Source organism: Capricornis sumatraensis, chromosome 21 (assembly GCF_032405125.1).
Source record: "Capricornis sumatraensis isolate serow.1 chromosome 21, serow.2, whole genome shotgun sequence".
In the NCBI taxonomy this organism is placed as follows: domain Eukaryota; kingdom Metazoa; phylum Chordata; class Mammalia; order Artiodactyla; family Bovidae; genus Capricornis; species Capricornis sumatraensis.
In genome coordinates, this window is record NC_091089.1 from 60664451 (window position 1) to 60686307 (window position 21857).

Below are 21857 nucleotides of genomic sequence, written 5' to 3' on the forward strand. Positions count from 1 at the left end.
GATTGTTGTCTTAAACAAGAGAGAAAGCGTGTCTGAATTTCCAGGGTGTAAAATGGCAATAATAATACCTACTCCCCTGGGATTGTTAGGAGGGTGAGTTGAGATGCTGCTGCTGCTGCTAAGTTGCTTCAGTCGTGTCCGACTCTGTGGGACCCCAGAGACGGCAGCCCAGCAGACTCCTCTGTCCCTGGGATTCTCCAGGCAAGAATACTGGAGTGGGTTGTCATTTCCTTCTCCAACGCATGCATGCATGCTAAGCCGCTTCAGTCATGTCTGACTCTGTGACCCTATGGACAGCAGCCCACCAGGCTCCTCTGTCCACAGGATTCTCTAGGCAAGAGCACTGGAGTGGGTTGCCATTTCCTTCTCCAGAGTTAAGATGAGGTATGTGAAATATCTTTAACTCAAGTGCTTTCTCTTCCCTTGGAAATCGCCTCACCCGCCCCTAAGTTCCTCCTTCTGGTCCTGGGAGATGAGCCACTGGTTAATTGGAGGAGAGGGGTGACCTTTGCTGGTCTCTTTCCAGTGCAACGGCTGGACGTGGTATCTTGCCAATGACTTTCAATTCCATCTCACCACCCCGGTGATCGTCTTCATCCACGGAAAGTGAGTCTAATTGAAACAAGTGTTTCTCCTCACCTGGCCTCTTTCTTGAAACTCTTAGAGAGCTCTCAGTTCTGGGCAAAGCAGCTCTTACAGTTTAGAATTGAGAAACCCGCTTTTCAGAAGCGTGTGGACCCTGACTCCACCACTGTTTACTTCTTCCGCGTTCTCCTCTAGTCTTTGTGTGTTTTTTCCACTTCACTGTTCTTATCAACATTTCCGCATAAGCATGTGGCCTGCTGGCTGGTCAGGTTTATGGTTTATATGCCATCTTTTGTGGTGGGCGCTAAGATGGTTTCCAGTGTTTCCTGATTATAAATGGCTCCTCAGCACATGTCTTTGAACACGCCCCTTTCTCCTCTTCTGTATTTATTTCCTTGGGAACCTGTTTCCTGGTGAAATTATTAGGTCAAAGGCTAAGAACAATTTTGTAGTGCTTGTTACATATCATGAAATGACTCTTCAGAAAGAATGAGATAATTTATAGTGCCCCAAGTAAGACATCAGTGTGCCTGCATCTCCACCTTGGGTGTTTATCTCCTTAATTTTGTTAGTTTTGGAAAAGCTCTAAGGCCTCAATAATTCACAGGAAACCTTAAAAGTTGTGGATTATTCACGCCATATTTTAAAAGATTTAGTATTCTTTTTTGTTCAAATACATGTTCAATTTAAGAAACACTGGAAAACATTACGCTAAAGAAAGGGGAAAAAAACCAATCACCTTAGGCCTGTTTCCTCACTTATGGAGAGTGATTTCACTGTCGGTATTTATTCTTCGCTGCTTTTATTCTTCACAGTCTTTTATACGTGAAAGAATTCTGCATATATACTTTAGACATTTGTTTTAATAGTTTAATGATGTAATCATTTTCCTATATTATTTTATTTTTCAAGTGAATGTACTTTTTAAAAAAATTATTTTTGTTTATTTTTGGCTGTTCTGGGTCTTTGTTGCTTCCTGGGCTTTCTCTAGTTGCAGAGCTCAGGCTTCTCATTTTGGTGACTCCTCTTGTCTCAGAGCAAGGCTCTAGGCACAGACATCAGTAGTTGCTCACACAGGCCAAGCAGCTGCAGCTGGCAGACTTAGCTGTCCCAAGGCATGTGGGATCTTCTCGGACCAAGGATCGAACCCAATGCCCCTGCGTTAGCAGGTGAATTCTTAACCACTGGGTCACCAGGGAAGTCCCTTAAGTAAACAGACTTTCCATGTCTGTGTAATATTTCGTATTTGTGAATGAACTGTAGTTTACCTATGGCTTCCTCTAGGATTATTCCTCGATTATTCCTACCTATACCTTCCTAAATAGATTATTTCCAATTTTGTGCTTTTACCAATAACAGTCTCAGAAACATCTTTGTAGTTACCATTTGTCTCCAACTCTGATATTTCTAGAATGCAGGTTCTTAAGAAGAGTTTCAGAGTCAAAGGGCATGAGTGTCTTTGGAGATCTTGAAGTATGATGACAGATAGCTTGCCTTAACGGTTGTAGCAGTATTCAATCCTCTGGTCATCTAACTATACCATTGCCAGTATGGACTCTTAACAAGATCTATATCTTGCTTTTTAAAAATTATTACTTGAAGATATATAAGAAACCATTCATTTTTCACATCTAATTTGTAAGTCTTTGATTACTGGGCATGGAGCTGAGTTCCAAATATGTGTTGACTAGCTCTGTTTTGTGGTTACCTGTTAATGCTCTTTGCAAGGGAACATTTAAGTCACAGGCTGACCTGTGATGTTGCCCACTCCAGTGCTATGCAAACAGTCAAGCATCTTAGGCAAGGAAAATGCATACTGGTTTTAATTTAAGAATTGAACAATTTTTTTTAAAGGCAGATCTATTTTTTTACATGCACATCTGAAGCGCATTAAGTTTTCTAATTGCAAATGTAAGAGATTTTGGCTGACTACTTTTAAAAATATGTCCCACCCTTCCGCTAGGCACAGAGGTGGATTGCTGGTATAGAGTTTGAGTCAGAAGATGTGGGTTCAAAGCTGGGGGACTCAGTGTAAGTCACTGGACTCTCGTCATTTTTCACATCTGTGAGATGGAGATGACGCACTTCACCTCAGGGTTGGAAGAGACAGCGAGATCGTACCCATGGGAACCAGCGCATGCCCTCTGTGATGGGCTGTGGCTGCTGCAGGCACCTGGAGGGCAGGTGTGCGGCTCGGCCAACCCTGGAGCCTTGGCCAAGGAGGACGGGCAAGCCTCTACCGGCTCCCTCGGAGGCGCCCAGGCAGCAGGATGCCCTGACTGCTGGCATTTAGGGTGTTTAGTGAAGGAAGCGCTGGTTTCTTCCAAGGCCTCTCTCCTTGGCTTGTAGACGGCCGTGCCTCCTTATGTGGTCTTCAGTGTGGGCTCTCTGTGTCCTAATCTCTTCTTATAAAGACACGAGTCCCACTGGATTAAGATGCGCCCCAATGACTGACCTCATTTTACCTTAATTATCTCTCTAATGACTCCATCTCCAAATGGAGCCACACTCTGAGGTCGTGGAGGTTAGAATTTGCAGGGCTGGGGGACACGACCCAGCCCACAGCAGTCTGTCCTAGGAAGCTTTTAGTCGTTTTTGCAGCTGTGATGGCCAGCGGAGATGTGTCTGACTCCCGAGTAGAGGTGGCACGGCTTGGGCTCCAGTTCCCCAGGGAGTGAGACAATATTTACTCGAGTGCACGGGGGTTTTTATTGGATGGCCTGACCAGATGGTTTGCCAGCCACCCACCCACCAAGGACAATGAGTTCTCAGTACCTCTGCACTCTAGGTCTGCTGGGAACCTGCTTGAGTGTCCCTGTGACCGAGACAGCCTGGCCCCGGGGTCAGCATCTTTCTGAGGGGCCGTCATGGGAAGAGGGTCTCAGTTGCTCACCTGGAAACCGGCGCCGCCCAAGCCTGTGAGTGTGCTGCTGCGTTTAGCCTCTAAATGGAAGGGGTATAAAAGGTAGGGCGTTTTCCCCTCAGAGGACACATTCGTGTAGAATTCTAGTAATTCAGGGAGGATGGAACTGGAGGGTCTGCAAAAGGTGTGATGAACTGGGACTTCCTGGTGGCCAGTGGTTAAGAACCTGCTCGTTCACTGCAGGAAGTGTGGGTTCGATCCCCGGTCAGGGAACTAAGATCCTGCATGCTTCCTGGGGGTGGCAGTGGTGGTTGTTTAGTGACTAAGTCGTGTCCTTTGGCGACCCCATAGACTGTAGCCCCACCAGGCTCCTCTGTCCATGGGGTTTCCCAGGCAAGGATACTGGCGTGCATTGCCATTTCCTTCTCCAGGGGATCTTCCCTACTCAGAGATCGAGCTCACATCTCCTGCATTGGCAGACGGGTTCTTTACCACCAAGCCATGGTTCAGCAAAAAAAAAAAAGACATGGTAAATATAGAGCATGGTTACCATACCTGCCCTGCCCACACTCATCCATGGCAGGCATTACTAGTCAATTACTGTACCACTGAGCTAAGACGCCTCTTCTGCTCCTGAGCACAAACTGAACTAGAACTGGCGCTCTAGATGCTGATTGACTCCCTAAGTCACTGTGGTGTGAATCGAATGGCATCTCATCTCTTCCTCACGAGGAACCATGGCAACTTCAGCACTGGACTAGGATCGCCAAAGGCAGGGTTGTGCCTGGTTGGTCTGGCATCCGTGTTGGGCATTTCTTCCACTGAAGACCCTCCTGGTCCTAACCCTCCTGATTCCCAGTAGATATAACCAGATACTGTCTCACCCTGAGCCTCTGTCCCTACACCTCATTTCCCGCCTCAGAACCGAACCCTCTCAGCCTACATACAGAGTCCCAAATTTTGGAGGAATTAATTTTGTGGGGCCATCTTTGACCCAAGGGGGCTAGAAGATGGTAGGAAAATGCTTCTTTCTTTCACCCCCTTAGGACAGTTTTGAGGTGCATTTCAGAAGGCACCACAGAACATTCTGGAAGAACTGAGCATTGACCACTGTGATAGTGCCTTGCATTGGCCTTCCTTGTTCCCCACCCCTGCCCTCATTCTTACCTCCACATGAACCACCTGGACCCTGACACTGGCCAGATTTGCGTTTGGACTTGGGGGAGGATCCCCGGGTCTCCCTGTTACTCTGTCCCCCTCTACTGGGTCTCGCCTGTGCCTGCCAATCATCTCTCTCCTGAATCAATCACCACTTCTTAATTTTTATTCTGATTATTACTTTTGATTTTTCTTTTTGTTGCACCTAGCGGCATGTGGGATCTTAGTTCCCCAACCAGGGACGGAACCCGTGCCCGCTGCAGTGGAAGTACGGAGTCTTAACCAGTGGACCCCCAGGGAGTCCCTGCACTTCAGTCCCTCCGGTGCTTCCTGGGTGGCAAGGGACTTTCCCAAGTACGGTCTCATCACGGTAAATTTCAGCAGGAAGATGAAGCTATTCTAAGGCAAGGATTTCACTGCCCAGGATTGGGCTGCTAATAAGTGCTCGACACTGAAGTCTAACTCAAGCTTTTTAACTCCAGCCCAGCTCTGGACACACTTGGCCCCACGCCAGCCTCTCTCAAAGGCAGGCTGGCAGGAAGCACCTCTGGTTGCCAAGTCTGCCAGCCTTCAGTAGCCCCAGAGTGAGAAGGAAAGTGAACGTGCTCTCTTCTTTGCAGAAGTCAGCGTGCCCTCGTCCTGCTCGGGGCCACGCTGCTCCTGGCATCTTGTACCGCCTCTGCTCTGCTCACACTGGCTCACAACCTTCCGGTGGCAGCTCCGTCAGAAGCCAGGTAACTGCCGGGCTTCCCAGCCCGCCAGCTCTGTCCCTCACCTCCCCTCAGGATGGCCAGGACCTCCCAGGCAGGGCTGCTGAGTGGATGCCAGGCTCTTAGCCCTGTGCACGTCGGCTCCTGCGGAAATGTGGGCCTGGATGGGAAAGTTCATTGTGTGTTTGTTTCCAAACCTCTGACTCTTTCAGCTGGCCCTGGGGATCTGCTCTGAACACAGGGAGCTCACTCTTGCCCACTGAAACGCTTCTGGGAGGAAAGGGGTGCCCCCACGTGGCTGTATGGCGTTTCTCCTCCAGTGCCGAACTGCTGCTTGGAAGCTCTATTGTGGGATGGAGAGACAGAAATTTAACGAAGTTGGGGTTGCCCCTTCAAGGTCACATGCCTAGTGAGTGGCACAGGTGTGAGCTGAACCTAGGACCTCACCACTGCACTAGTTTGCCTTTCCAACAGGGTATGTGTAGCAGTTCTTTCTCGGTACCACCTGAGTCTTCTGCAGGAAAAACCGGTGAGATTTCCTGCTCATCTGTTCTCCGTGCAGCAGTCAGGCTGATGCAGGTGGAAACCGGATGCCGTCCGTCATCTGCTCAATCCTCCCGCTGTTCTCGGGGCAGAATCCCGGTCTGGCCTCGTCTGTCTCTCCCCCGCCCGCTGACTCTGGACCAGTCTCAGCAGCCTCCTTCCCTCCACACACCCAACAGGCTCCCTCCTCAGGGCCCTCGAACTTGCTGCCCCCTCACACGAGAACGCTGTTCTTCTAGAGCCCAGATCTGGGCGAGGCGAGCTCCTCCACTCCCTACAGGCGTCTGTACATGTCTCAGAGCAGCCTTCACGGACCTCCCAGGGCGAACTAGCCCAGAGCCGTGGGTGGCACAGAAGTGCTCAAGGGGCTGACTTCCCTGGCAGTCCAGTGGGTGGGACTCCATGCTTCCACTGCAGGGGGCAAGGGTTTGATCCCTGGTTGGGGAACTCAGATCCCACATGCCGCACAGGATGGCCACAAAGACAAGAAAAAGTGCCCAGGATGCACTGCGAGTGGAACAGATGAGTGGCTGAGTGGCCGAGCACACCCCGGGCTTTTAGGCCGGAGAGGCGCCATGCCCTTCCCATCACGCCATCAGCTTCTGTGCACACAGCCGGGTGGCCGAGAAGGAGGCTGGCTCCTGCTTTGCCTGTGGCTCTCAACCGCAGACGCAAATGAGAGTCACCTGTGGGTTGGGGGTGGGGATTGACATCTCACTAATGCTTCCAGCAAGCACCACCCTGGGCCAACTGAATGTGAGTCTCCAGGGCTGGGGCCCAAGCCACCCAGTTTTGTGAGAGCTTCCACGAAGAGGTTCACGTCTTTCAGAAGGGGTCCACTTCTGGGAACCATGTTTTTAGAGCTATCCTGACATGCCAGCCACTGGAAACAGCTATTTTAAAAGAAGGCAGTTATCACATTTCCTTGGGTCCCAGGTTGGAGGGCCCCAAGGGAGTTTGGAATTTCAGAAACCAGCGTGGCCCAAGGCAGGATTGTGAGGGTGCTGTCTGCAGACTCATCACTGAAGACGTGAACTCCTGTACTCCCAGCGTCTGGCTTTGCTGATTGCCCCAGTGAACGTCTGAGAGATTCCTTGATCCATGTCCAGAACAGATGCAGCCTTTGGCCTCACGTCCTTGTGTTTTTCAGGGAAGAGGCAGCCAGACTGTACTTCGTGGAGTACTACACGAAGCCCTACTGTCGGTACGGACCGTTCCTCGTGGGCCTCTTACTGAGCGTTTTCATGCACCCAGACCACCAGGCAAACGTTCTCAGAACCAAGGTACGTGGCTTCCCCATGCCGCGCTGTAGGAACCAGGTTCACCTGGGGTCAGACTGCCCTTGGCCAGGCTCTTCCAAAGCCCTGGGCAGGAGGCAGACTTTCGGGTACTTGACTGTGCTGTGGTGTGTGTCAGCAACGGCTCTTGATGCCAGAGAATAAGAGGAACCTTGTCTTCTTCCCTGATTCTCTGCTTTCCTCACTGAGCTCCCCTTAGAAAGCCCCAGATCCAGCATCCAGCCGGGTCCCACCCATTGGAGCCTTGGTACAGACCCAGAGAAACCTCTGATGTGGGAAAACATACCCGGTGAGATGGCAAGGGCAAGCCACTCTTCTGGAAGTTCATGGTGATGTAGGCTGGATTTTCTTTAATAGCAAAAGCTCTTTGGCTTCTAGAAATAAGATTCTTGGTCAGATTTGACGGTTCTGTCTGGGAATCAGGTTGTGCGGTATTTAGAAAGCTGTCACTTTACCTTCCAGATGGGGTTACTTCCCTGTGGGTAATCAGTCTGGTTCACCATCCAAGGTCATAGGTCAAGCCAGAAACCTGGGTTCATCTTGGATGCCTCCTGCCTGTCGCCCTCCCTCCCCGTCCAGTCACCCACCCCCGGGGCTGTTTCTCCTACTGTCCTCTCGTGGCCTTTGCCCCTCACCTTGTTCAAGCCTGTCTCATCTCTTAGCTGGACTTCTTCACTAGTTTTCTTGCCTCTAGTCTGATCTCAAATCCACCCTCAGGGCAGTCTATCTAAAGCACTACCTTAGCCTCAGTTCAGTTCAGTCGCTCAGTCGCGTCTGACTCTGCAACTCCATGGACCGCAACACGCCAGGCCTCCCTGTCCATCACCAACTCCCAGAGTTCACCCAAACTCATGTCCATCGAGTCAGTAATGCCATCCAGCCATCTCATCCTCTGTTGTCCCCTTCTCCTCCTGCCTTCAGCCTTTCCCAGCATCAGGGTCTTTTCACATGAGTCAGTTCTTCACATCAGGTGGCCAAAGTATTGGAGTTTCAGCTTCAACATCAGTCCTTCTAATGAATATTCAGGACTGATTTCCTTTAGGATGAACTGGCTGGATCTCCTTACAGTCCAAGGGACTCTCAAGAGTCTTCTCGAATACCACAGTTCAAAAGCATCAATTCTTCGGCACTCAGCTTTCTTTATAATCCAACTCTCACATCCACACATGACTACTGGAAAAACCATAGCTCTGACTGGATGGACATTTGTTGGCAAAGTAATGTCTCTGCTTTTTAATATGCTATCTAGGTTGGGCATGACTTTTCTTCCAAGGAGTAAATAAGTAATTTCATGGCTGCAATCACCATCTGCAGTGATTTTGGAGCCCCCAAAAGTAAAGTCTGACACTGTTTCCACTGTTTCCCTATCTATTTGCCATGAAGTGATGGGACTGGATGCCATCATCTTAGTTTTCTGAATGTTGAGCTTTAAGCCAAATTTTTCACTCTCCCCTCACTTTCATCAAGAGGCTCTTTAGTTCTTCTTCACTTTCTTCATAAGGGTGGTGTCATCTGCATATCTGAGGTTATTGATATTTCTCCCAGCAATCTTGATTCCAGCTTGTGGAATCAAGATTCCAGCCCAGCGTTTCTCATGATGGACTCTGCATATAAGTTAAATAAGCAGGGTGACAATATACAGCCTTGACGTACTCCTTTTCCTGTTTGGAACCAGTCTGTTGTTCCATGTCCAGTTCTAACTGTTGCTTGCTGACCTGCATACAGATTTCTCAAGAGGCAGGTCAGGTGGTCTGGTATTCTCATCTCTTGAAGAATTTTCCACAGTTTATGGTGATCCACATAGTCAAAGGCTGTGGCATAGTCAATAAAGCAGAAATAGATGTTTCTCTGGAACTCTCTTGCTTTTTCCATGATCCAGCAGATGTTGGCAATTTGATCTCTGGTTCCTCTGCCTTTTCTAAACCCAGCTTGAACATGAGGGAGTTCACAGTTCACGTATTGCTGAAGCCTGGCTTGGAGAATTTTGAGCATTACTTTACTAGCGTGTGAGATGTGTGCAATTGTGCGGTAGTTTGAGCATTCTTTGGCATTGCCTCGTGCAAAACCTATTCTTATGACTTTTGTTGATCCACAAGACCTTGAGGGCAGAACATGTTCCTACACAGCTCTGAATTTCTAGCATCTGGTTCTGCAATCACTCATTAAATGAATGGAGGATAATTTGCTTTTCAGTGAAAGAAGGGTCAAGAATTCCCTTGCACTATTAGGGGGCCGTGCTGACCCCAGATCCCCTCTGCTAGGTCCTCCTTTGGTTTGTCGAAGTCCTGTGGATGCCTCATCTAAATGTTCTAGAGATGAGGCCCTGGGCCTTGGAAAGCCATGTGTTTCTCATAGCAGGAACAGGAGCTAGGGCGTCATGGGAAGCAATGGACCCACAGGGGCCACGTGACTTTTCCTATAGGCTGGAGTTATGATGCTCCCTTGAAAATGCACGATCAGGTTGTACATTCTAACAGAAGGCCATTCAGAGGTGCTTTGGGACTTCTCGGTGGTCCTGTGCTTAAGAATCCACCTTGCAATCCAGGGGACATGGGTTCGATCCCTGGTGCGGGAAGATTCCACATGTCTCAGAGCAGCTAAGCCCGGGCACCAGGACGCCCGAAGCCGGTGTGCCTTGAGCATGGGCTCCACAGGAGAAGTCCCCGCAAGGAGAGGCCCCCACACAGGAGCAGCTCCTGCTCCATGCAACCAGGGAAAGCCCCCGTGCTTCCTCCGCATGCACCTCTCCATCCTCCCATTCCTTCCGCCCTGCTGTGTCCCCAGGGATGGGCGCGGCCCAGGTGTGGGCTGTGTGAGGGGGGCTCTCACATTTATGGGGGCAGAACCAATCCAGGAGCCCTATTTGGTTGAGGAACAGAGTGGGGGGCACGACTAGAGCATTACCTTTTCTTTCTTCTTTTAACTGTAAAAATGATTCAAAATTCACTATAAGTTGCAACAGTAGTAGCGACCTTGTGAATCCTTGACCCTCGTTTCTCTGCCAGGACGATCCCAGCCGAGACACTGACGCTGACGCAATCCATCGGCCGCGGGCCCACCCATTTCAGGCACACGCGCCTGTGCGCTTTTGTACAGTTTTGTCAAGTCTGTAGGTTTGTGTAACCACCACCACCATCAAGGTGCACAGCTCCCCCAACACCACAAAGGTCACCCTCGTGTACGGGGCCACACACCCCACTGGCCCCGCCCCACCCCCACCCTCACCCTCCGTAGCCACTAAGCTGAACTTTTGTTCCAGTCCAGTCTGGGCCCTGATCGAGGTTCACCAGTAGAGCCTGAAAGTGACTGATGACACACAGGATGTCAGGGTAACGGGGGTGACATGCAGCATGGCCAGGGTGGGCTGTGAGCCTGGCCTCTCCTCTCCCCCAGGGGCAGGCTCTGCTGGGCTGGGGGTGCGCCCTGTCGACCCTCCTGCTAGTGGTCGCCCTGGCCTACATGGTGGATGACGTCTCCCCCACCTCGTCTGGCGCTGCTGCCGTCTACCAAGGCCTCCACCGGACCCTGTGGGCGGCGGCCGTGGGCTGGGTCCTGTTCGCGTGTCAGGAAGGCTACGGAGGTAGGTGTGGCGCGGGGCACACACGCTGGTCTGTTAAGGGCGACAACGTGAGAACATGTACACGGACGAGTGCTGACCGATGAGAGACTGACAGGGACTCAAAAACACTGTTTGTCTACATATGTGGGGAAACCCACCTGTATATTCTGGAGAGGGAGGTGGCAACCCGTTCCAGTGTCCTTGCCTGGAAAATCCCATGGACGATTTTTCACCCCTCAAATCCCAGGAGGAGCCTGGTGGGCTGTAGTCCATGGGGTTGCAAAGAGTCGGACATGACTGAGCAACTAACACTTACTTACCCATATATTCTGTTTCAGATGTTTATACTGGTTTATATATTCCATGCAGGTTCTAAAAGAAAAATCGGCAGCCTCTCCAATGAAGCTAGTTTAGAAATTAAAATAGGGACTTCCTGGTGGTCCTGTGGCTAAGACTCCACGCTCCTAGTGTGGGGAGCCTGGGTTCCCCCTGGTTGGGGAACTAGATCCCACGTGCTGAAACTGTGAGCTCATATGCCACAACCAAGAGATCCTGAGTGCTACAAGTAAGACTTAGTCCAGAAAATCAAATAAATAAGTTTTTTTTTTTTTTTTTAAAAAGAAAATGCTTTGTTTAAAGAAAAAAGAAGAAAGAACTTGGAAGTGAGCAGGTAAGGTAATGTCATGAGGAAGAAAATCCCAGTGCTGGGACGAGAGTACCGGCCACCCCCACCCTCCTCTCCTCCTCTGATCATGTGAACTAAAGAGTTACCAGCACCCCCTCAGCTCTTTGATAACGGGGACGCTCTTTCTGTTGAGCCAGCCTTTCAGAGTGGAACAGAAAAAGAGCTCAAATGGAAAGAAAGGATCTTCTCTAGATTAGAAATGTCTCTTCAAATCACCTGACTTTTTCCTCCTTTCCTCTCTGTTGGGCACAAGGTACTTGCTAGTGCACTACTGTTAATCACTCAGTCGTGTCCGACTCTGCGACCCCATGGACTGCAGCCCGCCAGGCTCCTCTGTCCATGGGATTCTCCAGGCCAGAAGACTGGAGTGGGTTGCTGTTCCTTTCTCCAGGGGATCTTCCCGACCCTGGGATCAAACCTGGGTCTCTGGTATTGCAGGCAGATTCTTTACTGTCTGAGCGACCAGAGAAGCCCACGAGGCTTGAGGTGTCAGCAGATGACCAAGAAAGGCTGGCAGGGATCTCCCAGCTTGTGAGATCTTAGTTCCCTGCCCAGGGATCAAACCTACACCTTCGGCACAGAGTCCTAACCACTGGGACCGCCAGGGAATTCCCTCCATTTATCTGTTGATAGGCACTGACGTTACTTTCATATCTTGGCGTGAATTTTTTTTTTTAAACTGACTTAATTCTACAACTGTTTTGTTTGTTTCACAGGAATAGCTTGGTTCATCATTTGGGATTCCCATGGGGGCAAATGTACCTTTTGACTATGATTTCTATTTATTCACTTGATTGCATAAAATACTTAACTGAAAGCTCGCTCTATGCCAAGCACTGCTCTAGATACTGAGGATATCACAATGAATAAGAAAAATCCCTCTCTGGAGGCGATTGCTATGGGATAGGGAAAGCGAGAGACCAGGAGACTCTAGCAGCCTGAATAACGGTCTCCATCATTAAGTCCGAATTTCTTGGCAACTTGCAGCTGTGGTCAAGGATCTTGAGAAGGGGAGATTATTTTGGATTATTTGGGTGGGTCCTGAAAGCAATCACACGATTCCCTATAGAAGGAGCAGAGAGAGGTTTCACACACACACAGAGGAGCTGGTGACATGAAGCTTTGGTAGAGAGAGAGCTGAGAATGCTGGTGTTGATTCGAGTGCCATGACCAGAAGCCACGGAATGTCCAGGCACCAGGGCTGGAAGAGACAAGGCATGGATTCTCCCGCAGAGCCTCCGAGGGAATGTGAGCCTATCAACACCCTGATCTTGGCCCCTGATGTTGATTTTGGGCCTCTGGTCCCCAGAATGACAGGGGAACAAATTTCTGTTGTTTTAAGCCACCATGTTTGTGTAGGTTGTTACAGCAGCCATAGGAAATGAACCCAGAGCCACACGAAGTGAATATGTTTGTAATTTATTTCAGATGCAGATAAATATGGTGAATAAACACAAGCCCGGGGAATTCCCTGGCCACCCAGTGGTTAGGACTCCATGCTTTCATTGCCAAGGATACGGGTTTAATCGCTGGTCAGGGAACTAAGATCCTGCAAGCCTTGCATCAAGACCAAATATTTAAAAAACAAAAAAAAATCAGGGGTGGGAGGGTGACTGGATTAGGGGTGCGTTTGCAAATACGTGGCACCAAAGCACTCTAGGCAGATGGAATCCTAAGGCAGAATTCTCCAGTCTGGAACATGCTGAGTGGGTGAGGAGAACAGCAAGGAAACCAGTGAGTCAGGGGTGAAGGGTCCAGGCAGGAGAGAGACAGGAGTGAGGACAGAGAAGCAGGCAGGGCTCAGGTCATGCTGGACCATCAAGGCCTCGGGAAGAACTTGGGTTTTATTCTAGATGCCACGTGACATGATCTGGTTTGTGATTTTAACAGATTAGTCTAGATGTTTTCTTTTCTGTTGTGTGTGTGTGTGTGTGTGTGTGTGGCTTGAAACGACAGAAACTGATTTTCTGGTTTTGGAGATGGCTCAGCAGGTTAAAACGGAGAAGGCGATGGCAACCCACTCCAGTACTCTTGCCTGGAAAATCCCAAGGATGGAGGAGCCTGGAAGGCTGCAGTCCATGCTGAGGGTCGGACACAACCGAGCGACTTCCCTTTCCCTTTCCACTTTCATGCATTGGAGAAGGAAATGGCAGCCCACTCCAGTGTTCTTGCCTGGAGAATCCCAGGGACGGGGGAGCCTGGTGGGCTGCCGTCTATGGGGTCGCACAGAGTCGGACACGACTGAAGTGACTTAGCAGCAGCAGCAGCAGCAGCAGGAGGTAAAAAATCTGCCTGTGATGCATGAGACGCAGGAGACTCGGGTTCTACCCTGGGTCAGGAAGACCCCTTGGAGGAGGGCAATGGCAGCCCGCTCCAGTGTTCTTGTCTGGAGAATCCCATGGACAGAGGAGCCCGGCGGGCTACAGTCCATAGGGTCACAAAGTCGGACACGACTGAGCAACTGAGCTTGAGCACTCAGTTCTGGAGGCTGGAAATTCAAGAGCCAGGCGTGGGCAAGGTCCTTCCGGGAGCTCTGAGGGGAACCCGTTCCACCCTCTCGTGGCTCCTCGACAGCCGTGGCGCGTCACTGTCCCCATCCTCACATGGTCGTCTCCTCACGTCTCTCCTCTGTGTCTCCTCCTTTTATGTCTGTTTCAAGGACATTTTGGATTCAGGGCCCACCCTGATCTAAGATGACCTCACCTCTCATCCCTTACCTTAATTACATCATTTCTTTCTCCAGGGCGTCTTCCCAACCCAGGGATCAAACCCAGGTCTCCTGCATTGCAGGCAGATTCTTTACCGTCTGAGCCACCAAGGAAGCCCAATGACATCTGCAAAGACCCTTATTCCCAATTCTGAGGTTCCAGGTGGACACAGCTTTGGGGGGAGGTATCACCACTTACCCCACTGCAGAGAGCCATTGGTCTTATTCAATGAGGGAATTTCTCATTGTTTTTATTTTAATTCCTTTACATTCAATAGTCACAAGGGGCTCATAGCTATCATATGGGACAGTCCAGTTGTAGAAGATACACCAGGTTGCAGAAGGTGAAGGCTCTCGGCCCACACAGTGTTACCGCCCTTGTCCTAAGGTCCAGCAGCCTGTGTGTGTGCCTTGAATCAGAACCCAGGCCAGCCAAGGGCCTTTGCACCTTGTTCTATACGTGGAATGTTTCGTGCTCAAAGGTTGAAACCACACTAAGGAAATAAACTGGCTGTAAAGTCAATATTGAGCAGCTCTTATTATTATTGTATGTCTACAATGGGGAGTTGAAGTTTGCTCTGTTTTTGGCTTTGGCTTACCTGTTTTAGTACATTCTCCAGGTGGCGATTGTGGTAAAGAAACTCCCTCCCCATGCAGGAGACGCAAGAGTTCAATCCCTGGGTCAGGAAGATCCCCTGGAGAAGGAAATGGCAACCCCCTCCAGGGTTCTTGCCTGGAGAATTCCATGGACAGAGGAGCCTTGTGGGCTACAGTCCATGGGGTCGCAAAAGTCAAACACAACTGAAGCAACTTAGCACACACTTAAAAAGAACATGGACTTCCTTGGTGGTCTGGGGGTTAAAACTCAGCCCTTCCAATGCAGGCGGTGAGAGTTTGATACCTCGTCAAGGAACTAAGATCCCATAGGCTGCATGGCACAGCCAAAAAAAAAAAAACCAGAAAATATATAATGAATAAAGACCTTCTTAGAAGAAGGTTCGCAGACTCAGGGGCAGGACCCAGAGGGAGGTGCAGTGATCCCCGCATCCCCAGGCGCAGGAGGGGCTCACCGCTCCTGTCCCCCAGGTCTGGTGAACCGGCTGCTCTCCTGCGGCGTCTGGACGTGCCTGGCCAGCATCAGCTACGCTTGCTACCTGGTACACCCCACCCTCATCATCCTCTACAACGGGCTTCAGGAGACACTGATTCACTACACAGACCTCAACATGGTGAGGCTGCCCCGCCCCCAGCTGGACGTGGCATCGCCCTTTGTTCTCTCCTGGAACAGTGCAGACTACTGGCTTCACTAGAAGCTTATGCTCTGTTTCTTTCTCAAAAGCCTATTGTCCTTTGTTTTATTGGAGGGGGGGGGCTTCAGTACAGGGTAGTATTGTTCTTTCCTTCTCTTTATTTTTAACGTTTGCGGCTGTTTGTCTTAGAGATCCATTTCATACAGCCAGGATGGGGCGCTTTAGGGTCCAAACACAACTGGAATCTCATAGTAAGACCGTGTCCACTCCATCCCTCTCTCTCTCTAGTTCTATCTCTTCTTGGGACACTGCTTGCTGACCTTCATCGCTGGGCTGGTCCTGACGCTGTGCATTGAGAAGCCATGTGAGGATCTGAAGTGGTGCCTGCTGAAAGCAGTGCCCGCAGGGCCAAGAGCTTCCAGAGCAACCCTGGAGAGTGGATGACCCTTTGTCAGAGGCGACTGAGCAAAGCCAAGGGTGGCTTCGTTTACATCACAAACGCTTGTGTTTCTTAAACAGGGTGTGAATCAGAGTTTGTGAATATCTAAGGTAGACAGGTTCTCTGTGTTTATTATATAAAAGTGTTCTGTGATAATTTGTTTAGTATTTATAGCATGATAAGTGGCAACTTTTTAGCAAAAAAAAAAAATCTAGATTTTTTTGGGGTCTTTTGGGTCTACATGTATTTTCTTTATCACTGATCATTAAAAAGCATCAAATGTAGTGAATTTAATATACCCTTAGGTTAAAATGCTCGCTTTTCTTGGTGAAATCACAGTACATCCTCTGCACATCGTAATTGTTTTTGCATTACTATGGCGTCTTCATAGACTCGTAAGTTTATTCTGGATGGTATGATCCACTGTGTACACAATTCATGGGTTTGTCATTATAGGCATTTCAAGCATGATCATTTTATAAGAGGGCATATGCTATGAGTTGAATTGTGGCCCCTGGAAAAGACAAAAGAAGTCCCAATTCCCCGGTGCCTTAGCAAGTGACCTTATTTGCAGATCCGGTAATCGAGTTAAAGTGAGATCATGAGAGGGACTTCCCCGGTGGGCCAGTGGGTAAGACTCCACCTTCCAGTGCAGGGGACGTGGGTTCCAGCCCTGGTTGGAAACAACGGTCCCACATGCTGCAGGGTATGGCCAGAAATTTTAAAATAATAATAAAAAGATAAAATTAACTACCTTAAGTATGAGGCTTCCCAGGTGGCACTTTCCAGGTGGCTCCAGTGTTAAAGAATCCACCTGCCAATGCAGGAGACACGGGTTTGATCCCTGGGTCGGGAAGATCCCCTGGAGGAGGGCATGGCAACCCACTCTAGTATTCATGCCTGGAGAATCCCCTTTACAGTGGAGCCTGGTGGGCCACAGTCCATAGGTTTGCAAAGGACTGGACACGACTGAAGCGACTTAGCAGGCACGCATGCAGCTTAAAGACATCATTTTAAAAACTGAGATCACGGGTGTCGGGGTGTGGCTGGCCCTCATCCAGTGTGACTGGAGTTCTTATGCAAAGGGGCGGTTGGCACAGAGACGGCGATGTGGAGACACAAGGGGACGATGGCTGTTCCAAGCCCAGGAACACCAGGGGCTGCCGGCAACGCAGAGACTGGGCCAGGCAGGAAGGCCTCTCCCTGCCGCCTCAGAGGAGTGGGGCCCTGCCCATACCTTGATTCTGACGTCCCGCCTCCAGGACAGTGGGATGATGCCTGTCTGTTGTTCTGAACGGAGGGGGTGGGGATAGAAGCCACATACAGGTCTCCGCCTTCTCTGTTAGAGGCTGTGTTGGGGGTTGGTGTCTGTCGGCTAGGGCTCCTGTAACTGAGAGCCACGAGCTGCCACAAAGCCCACCGACAGAGGAGCCTGGTGGGCTGCGTCCACGGGGCAGCAGAGAGTCGGACCGACCGAGGGACTGACGCTTTTTTCACTTTCATCCCTACTTGCTGCTACTGCTACTGCTAAGTCGCTTCAGTCATGTCCAACTCTGTGCAACCCCAGAGACGGCAGCCCACCGGGCTCCCCCATCCCTGGGATTCTCCAGGCAAGAATACTGGAGTGGGTTGCCATTTCCTTCTCCAATGCATGAAAGTGAAAAGTGAAAGTGAAGTCGCTCAGTCGTGTCCGACTCTTAGCGACCCCACGGACTGCAGCCCACCAGGCTCCTCCGTCCATTGGATTTTCCAGGCAAGGGTACTAGAGTGGGGTGCCACTGCCTTCTCCATCATCCCTACTTACATGTGTCTAACTTTACTCGTAACAGCGCCTTCTGTGTACTTAACAGTAGAAGGAGTCATTAACACTCACGGGGTGAGCAGGAGCTTCTTGGCACGGCATGCCCTTATCTGTCCTTCAGGGGGGTCTGCAAGGAAGAGCACCGCGGCGTGGGGCGGGCTGCAAACCCGGCGTCCTGTGACAGCCGACGGCTGGCCTTGTCCGTCCCTAGGAGGCCCTCCCAGCCCCGGCTCCGAGGTCTGCTCTGCTGGCAGGATCTGACCCGAGTGAGGAGCCTGACCCACTCGGGTCTGTTCGGTCGGGCCTGAAAACGGCCCCCAGGTGGCTTCCTGGGTGTCTGCGAAGTTCATCGGGTTCCTCGGGTGCCCCCTGGTGGCCGGCTCGGCACCTGCACCCTGACTTAATTGGGCCTGGGAGGAGATCCTAGGGGGGGCGGCTGTAAAGACGGAAGGAACACGGCAGTCCTCCCGCGGACCCCAGTGGGGACGCCTGCCAACACTGCTTGGCAGTCTGATCGCCAAAAGCATCTTTGAAGTGAAGTGAAGTCGCTCAGTCGTGTCCGACTCTTTGCGACCCCATGGACTGTAGCCTTCCAGGCTCCTCTGTCCATGGGATTTTCCAGGCAATATAGTGGAGTGGATTGCCACTTCCTTCTCCAGGGGATCTTCCCAACCCAGGGATTGAACCTGGGTCTCTCGCATTGTAGACAGACGCTTTACCATCTGAGCCACCAGGGAAGTCCAATGCATCTTTATGAGGCCGAAAACCTGGGGCCCTTGGAAACAGCTTTCCAATTACCAACAGAGACTTCGAATTTTTTTAAAAAGTGAGAAAAAAATACTCCCCCTACAATTGCAGTTTCATGCAGCATAAAGTAGGGATAAAGAAGTCCAGTTCTGTTCTGGCTATTGTTCCAACCCACAATTCCATAGAATTTTACGATTTAGGGAATGCGTGGACATTATTCCGATTCTGTCCTTGGGAGGGCTACTGAACAACAACAACAAAATAAATTGTAGAAAAGCATATAACGTTTAGGGGACCATTGGAAACTCGAGCCCTGTCTGGGTGTTTGATGATAACAAGGACTTATTAATTTTTTAACCTGACAATGGTATAGTGGGTATGCATTTTTAGAGTTCTTATCTGTTAGAAGCGCACTGAAATATTTATGGACAAAATGATATAAAGTGTAGAATTTAATCTCAAAATAATATCATGAGGAGGTGGGAAAGATGAAACGAGATTGGCCATTTAGTGACAGTTTTTGAAGCTGGTGACAGGTACGTGGGACCTCATTATACTATTTATTTTTGTCTGAAGTGTGTGTAATAACAAACACATTTACAGAGGCAGAAGGATCAGTATAGAGTGTCGATTGATAGGCGTCTCCTCTAGTTCCTGGAATCCGTGTTTCATCCCCACATACCTGCCTGTAGGAAAAAACAGTTCACATCTTGTACACACTGCCATATCAAAAATGGATAAGCACCAAAGACCTACTGTAGAGCCCAGGAACTCTGCTCCATAATCTGTAACAAGATACCTGGGAAAGGAGTTTGAAAAAGACTAGATATATGTACAACTGAACCACTTTGTTGCATCTGAAGCTAACACACATTGTTAATCAGCTGTTGTTATAAGTGGCCGAGTTGTGTCTTTGCGACCCCATGGACTGCAGCACACTGGGCTCCTCTGTCCTCCGCTATCTTCCGAAGTTTGCTCAGATTCACGTCCACTGAGTCGGTGATGCCATCCAACCATCTCATCCTCTGCCACCCCCTTCTCCTTTAGCCTTTGGTCTTTCCCAGCATCAGGGTCTTTTCCAGTGAGTCAGCTCTTCGCATCAGGTGGCCAAAGTATTGGAGCTTCAGCTTCACCCTCAGTCCTTCCGATGAATATTCAGGGTTGATCAATCAGCTATACTACAATATAATACAAAAAGTTAAAAAAACCTCCCAAATTATTCCTGAAGATGCCACAGTCAAAACATAGCTATTCCTGAAAATGCTTGCACGGGTTATATTTCAGTTTCGCCTTACATCTGCTGTGCTGTATCATTGATGATGTCTAAGTTGTATGCAACCAAGGAGAAAGCCATTTAGGTGAGGAATAGGAATGCTTCATAAAATCACAACAGTATTCGTCTTTAAAAAAATAGGTCACATCAGCAATCTAGGGTCCCCGCCAATGACTCTACAGGAATTCTGGCCTAAGTGCCTCCCGGCCGGCTTTGGGGGTGTCCAGGGGCGTCTGGAGAAAGCTGGGGCTCCGCATCGTCTTTGCTAAGGAGCTGGCTCTCCTGTGCCCCCGCCCCCTACCTGGTCAGTGCTCCTGAGGGCTGCTCGCCAGGGCCTGGCCTCCCGTGCCCGCTGATGCCCACGCCTCCGCCCCCAGCAGCCCGCCTTCCCTGTGGCTCATCTGCACAGGGTGCACGTGGGGTGGGCACGAGCGGCCCCCTGACCCCCTGACCCCCACTCGCGCCACCCGTGCTTTCTCCCTCAGCCGCCAACGCCAGGCACTCGTCGTGCGTTCACGGCAACCTCTCTTGCGGGTTTCCCTCTTTCCAAGAGGAGTCTGTTTCCCGTGGATGCCCTGAGTCCAGGGGCGCCGGTGTGGGCCGCCCTGCGTGGCATTGCTCCCTCTCTCCATCCGTCCTGTTCACCAGTGCGTCCCTCCTCATCACCGTGACCGCCACACAGTTGGTGGTAAATAAATGTCAGCTGACACACGGATAGAATCAACCCTTTCTCTTAGCTGAGGTTGTTTCTTGTTTCTCGGGAGGCTTCTGGTACAGATAGCCAGGCTTTGTCAGCTAGGTTTCAGATACGTTGAATTTTCTAAGAATCCTCCCCTCAAATGACCGAACCAGACCCCTTCCACTGAAGCTCAAAGTTGAGAAGCCCCTGAAGGGTCCAGAAGCCTTTAGAACTTTAATCCCTCACCCCAAATAGAATTTAACCAAGCCTGAGAAGCACCCACTTTTGGGAAACCACCCAACATTTGTGCCGCTTCCTCTTTTGCTGAACAGACTCTGAGTTTTTCCAGTATCAGTGTGCCCAGGCAGAGGGAAAGACGTGTATTTAGTACAAGACGGTCTCATCCACCTGTGTGCTGGTGGTTGGTCCAAAGATTTTGGACGGATTTTACACTTTAAACGTCGCCGCCAGCCAGCTCATCCCTTTTCAGCGCTAATGCTGTTCTGCCGCGTGCATCTGCTCCGCAAATGTTTCGTCATTTGCCAGTTGGTAGGTAGGCATTTGGTTTGTTTTCCGCTTTCTCTTGGAGCACACATGGCTGTAACCAGCTCCTTGTGTGGGCTTCCTCACGGAAACGCATTCCGTCTCCAGGGTGTATAGTCAGGAGCGGCGTTGCAGGGTTATAGGGTGTATGTATATTCAACCTGAGCCTCCCTGGTGGCCCACATGGTAAAGAATCTGCCTGCAATGCAGGAGACATGGGTTCAGTCTCTGGGTCGGGAAGATCCCCTGCAGAAGGGAACGGCAGCCCACTCCAGTAGTCTGGCCTGGAAAATCTCCATGGACAGAGGAGCCTGGCGGGCTACAGTCTATGGGGTTGCAAAGAATCAGACATGACTGAGCGAGTAACACTTTCACTTTAATATTCAACCTTTCTTGATAATGACACACAATTTCCTAAAGTGATTTTCCAAATATACACCTCCACTAGTGGTAAAACGGGATAGATACTATTACTCCGAATCCTCCCCTTGGTACTACTGACTTGTTATTAATCATTTACTATTAAATCCTGGATAAGAGTATGGTAGCATCTCATCAATTCACTTTGTGTATAGATAATCATGATGATGTGATCACTCGCCTAGAGCCAGACATCCTGGAATGTGAAGTCAAGTGGGCCTTAGAAAGCATCACTACAAACAAAGCTAGTGGAGGCGATGGAATTCCAGTGGAGCTATTTCAAGTCCTGAAAGATGATGCTGTGAAAGTGCTGCACTCAATATGCCAGCAAATTTGGAAAACTCAGCAGTGGCCACAGGATCGAAAAAGGTCCGTTTTCATTCCAATCCCAAAGAAAGGCAATGCAAAAGAATGCTCAAACTATCACACAATTGCACTTATCTCACATGCTAGTAAAGTCATGCTCAAAATTCTCCAAGCCAGGCTTCAGCAATACATGAACCGTGAGCTTCCTGATGTTCAAGCTGGTTTTAGAAAAGGCAGAGGAACCAGAGATCAAATTGCCAACATCTGCTGGATCATGGAAAAAGCAAGAGA

The 21857-nt window shown here is 50.0% G+C and overlaps 1 protein-coding gene across 1 annotated transcript in view; it reads left to right on the forward strand.

The window, feature by feature from the left end:
- LOC138097495 (O-acyltransferase like protein-like) overlaps nucleotides 1-15802 on the forward strand; it is a 64384-nt gene extending 48582 nt beyond the window's left edge. Inside the window, exons 13-18 of the mRNA XM_068993673.1 lie at nucleotides 527-606; nucleotides 5227-5340; nucleotides 7010-7142; nucleotides 10551-10737; nucleotides 15195-15337; nucleotides 15647-15802. Coding sequence (XP_068849774.1) covers nucleotides 527-606; nucleotides 5227-5340; nucleotides 7010-7142; nucleotides 10551-10737; nucleotides 15195-15337; nucleotides 15647-15802 — 813 coding nt within the window. The remainder of the gene's footprint in view (nucleotides 1-526; nucleotides 607-5226; nucleotides 5341-7009; nucleotides 7143-10550; nucleotides 10738-15194; nucleotides 15338-15646) is intronic.
- The last annotated feature ends 6055 nt before the right edge of the window (nucleotides 15803-21857 follow it).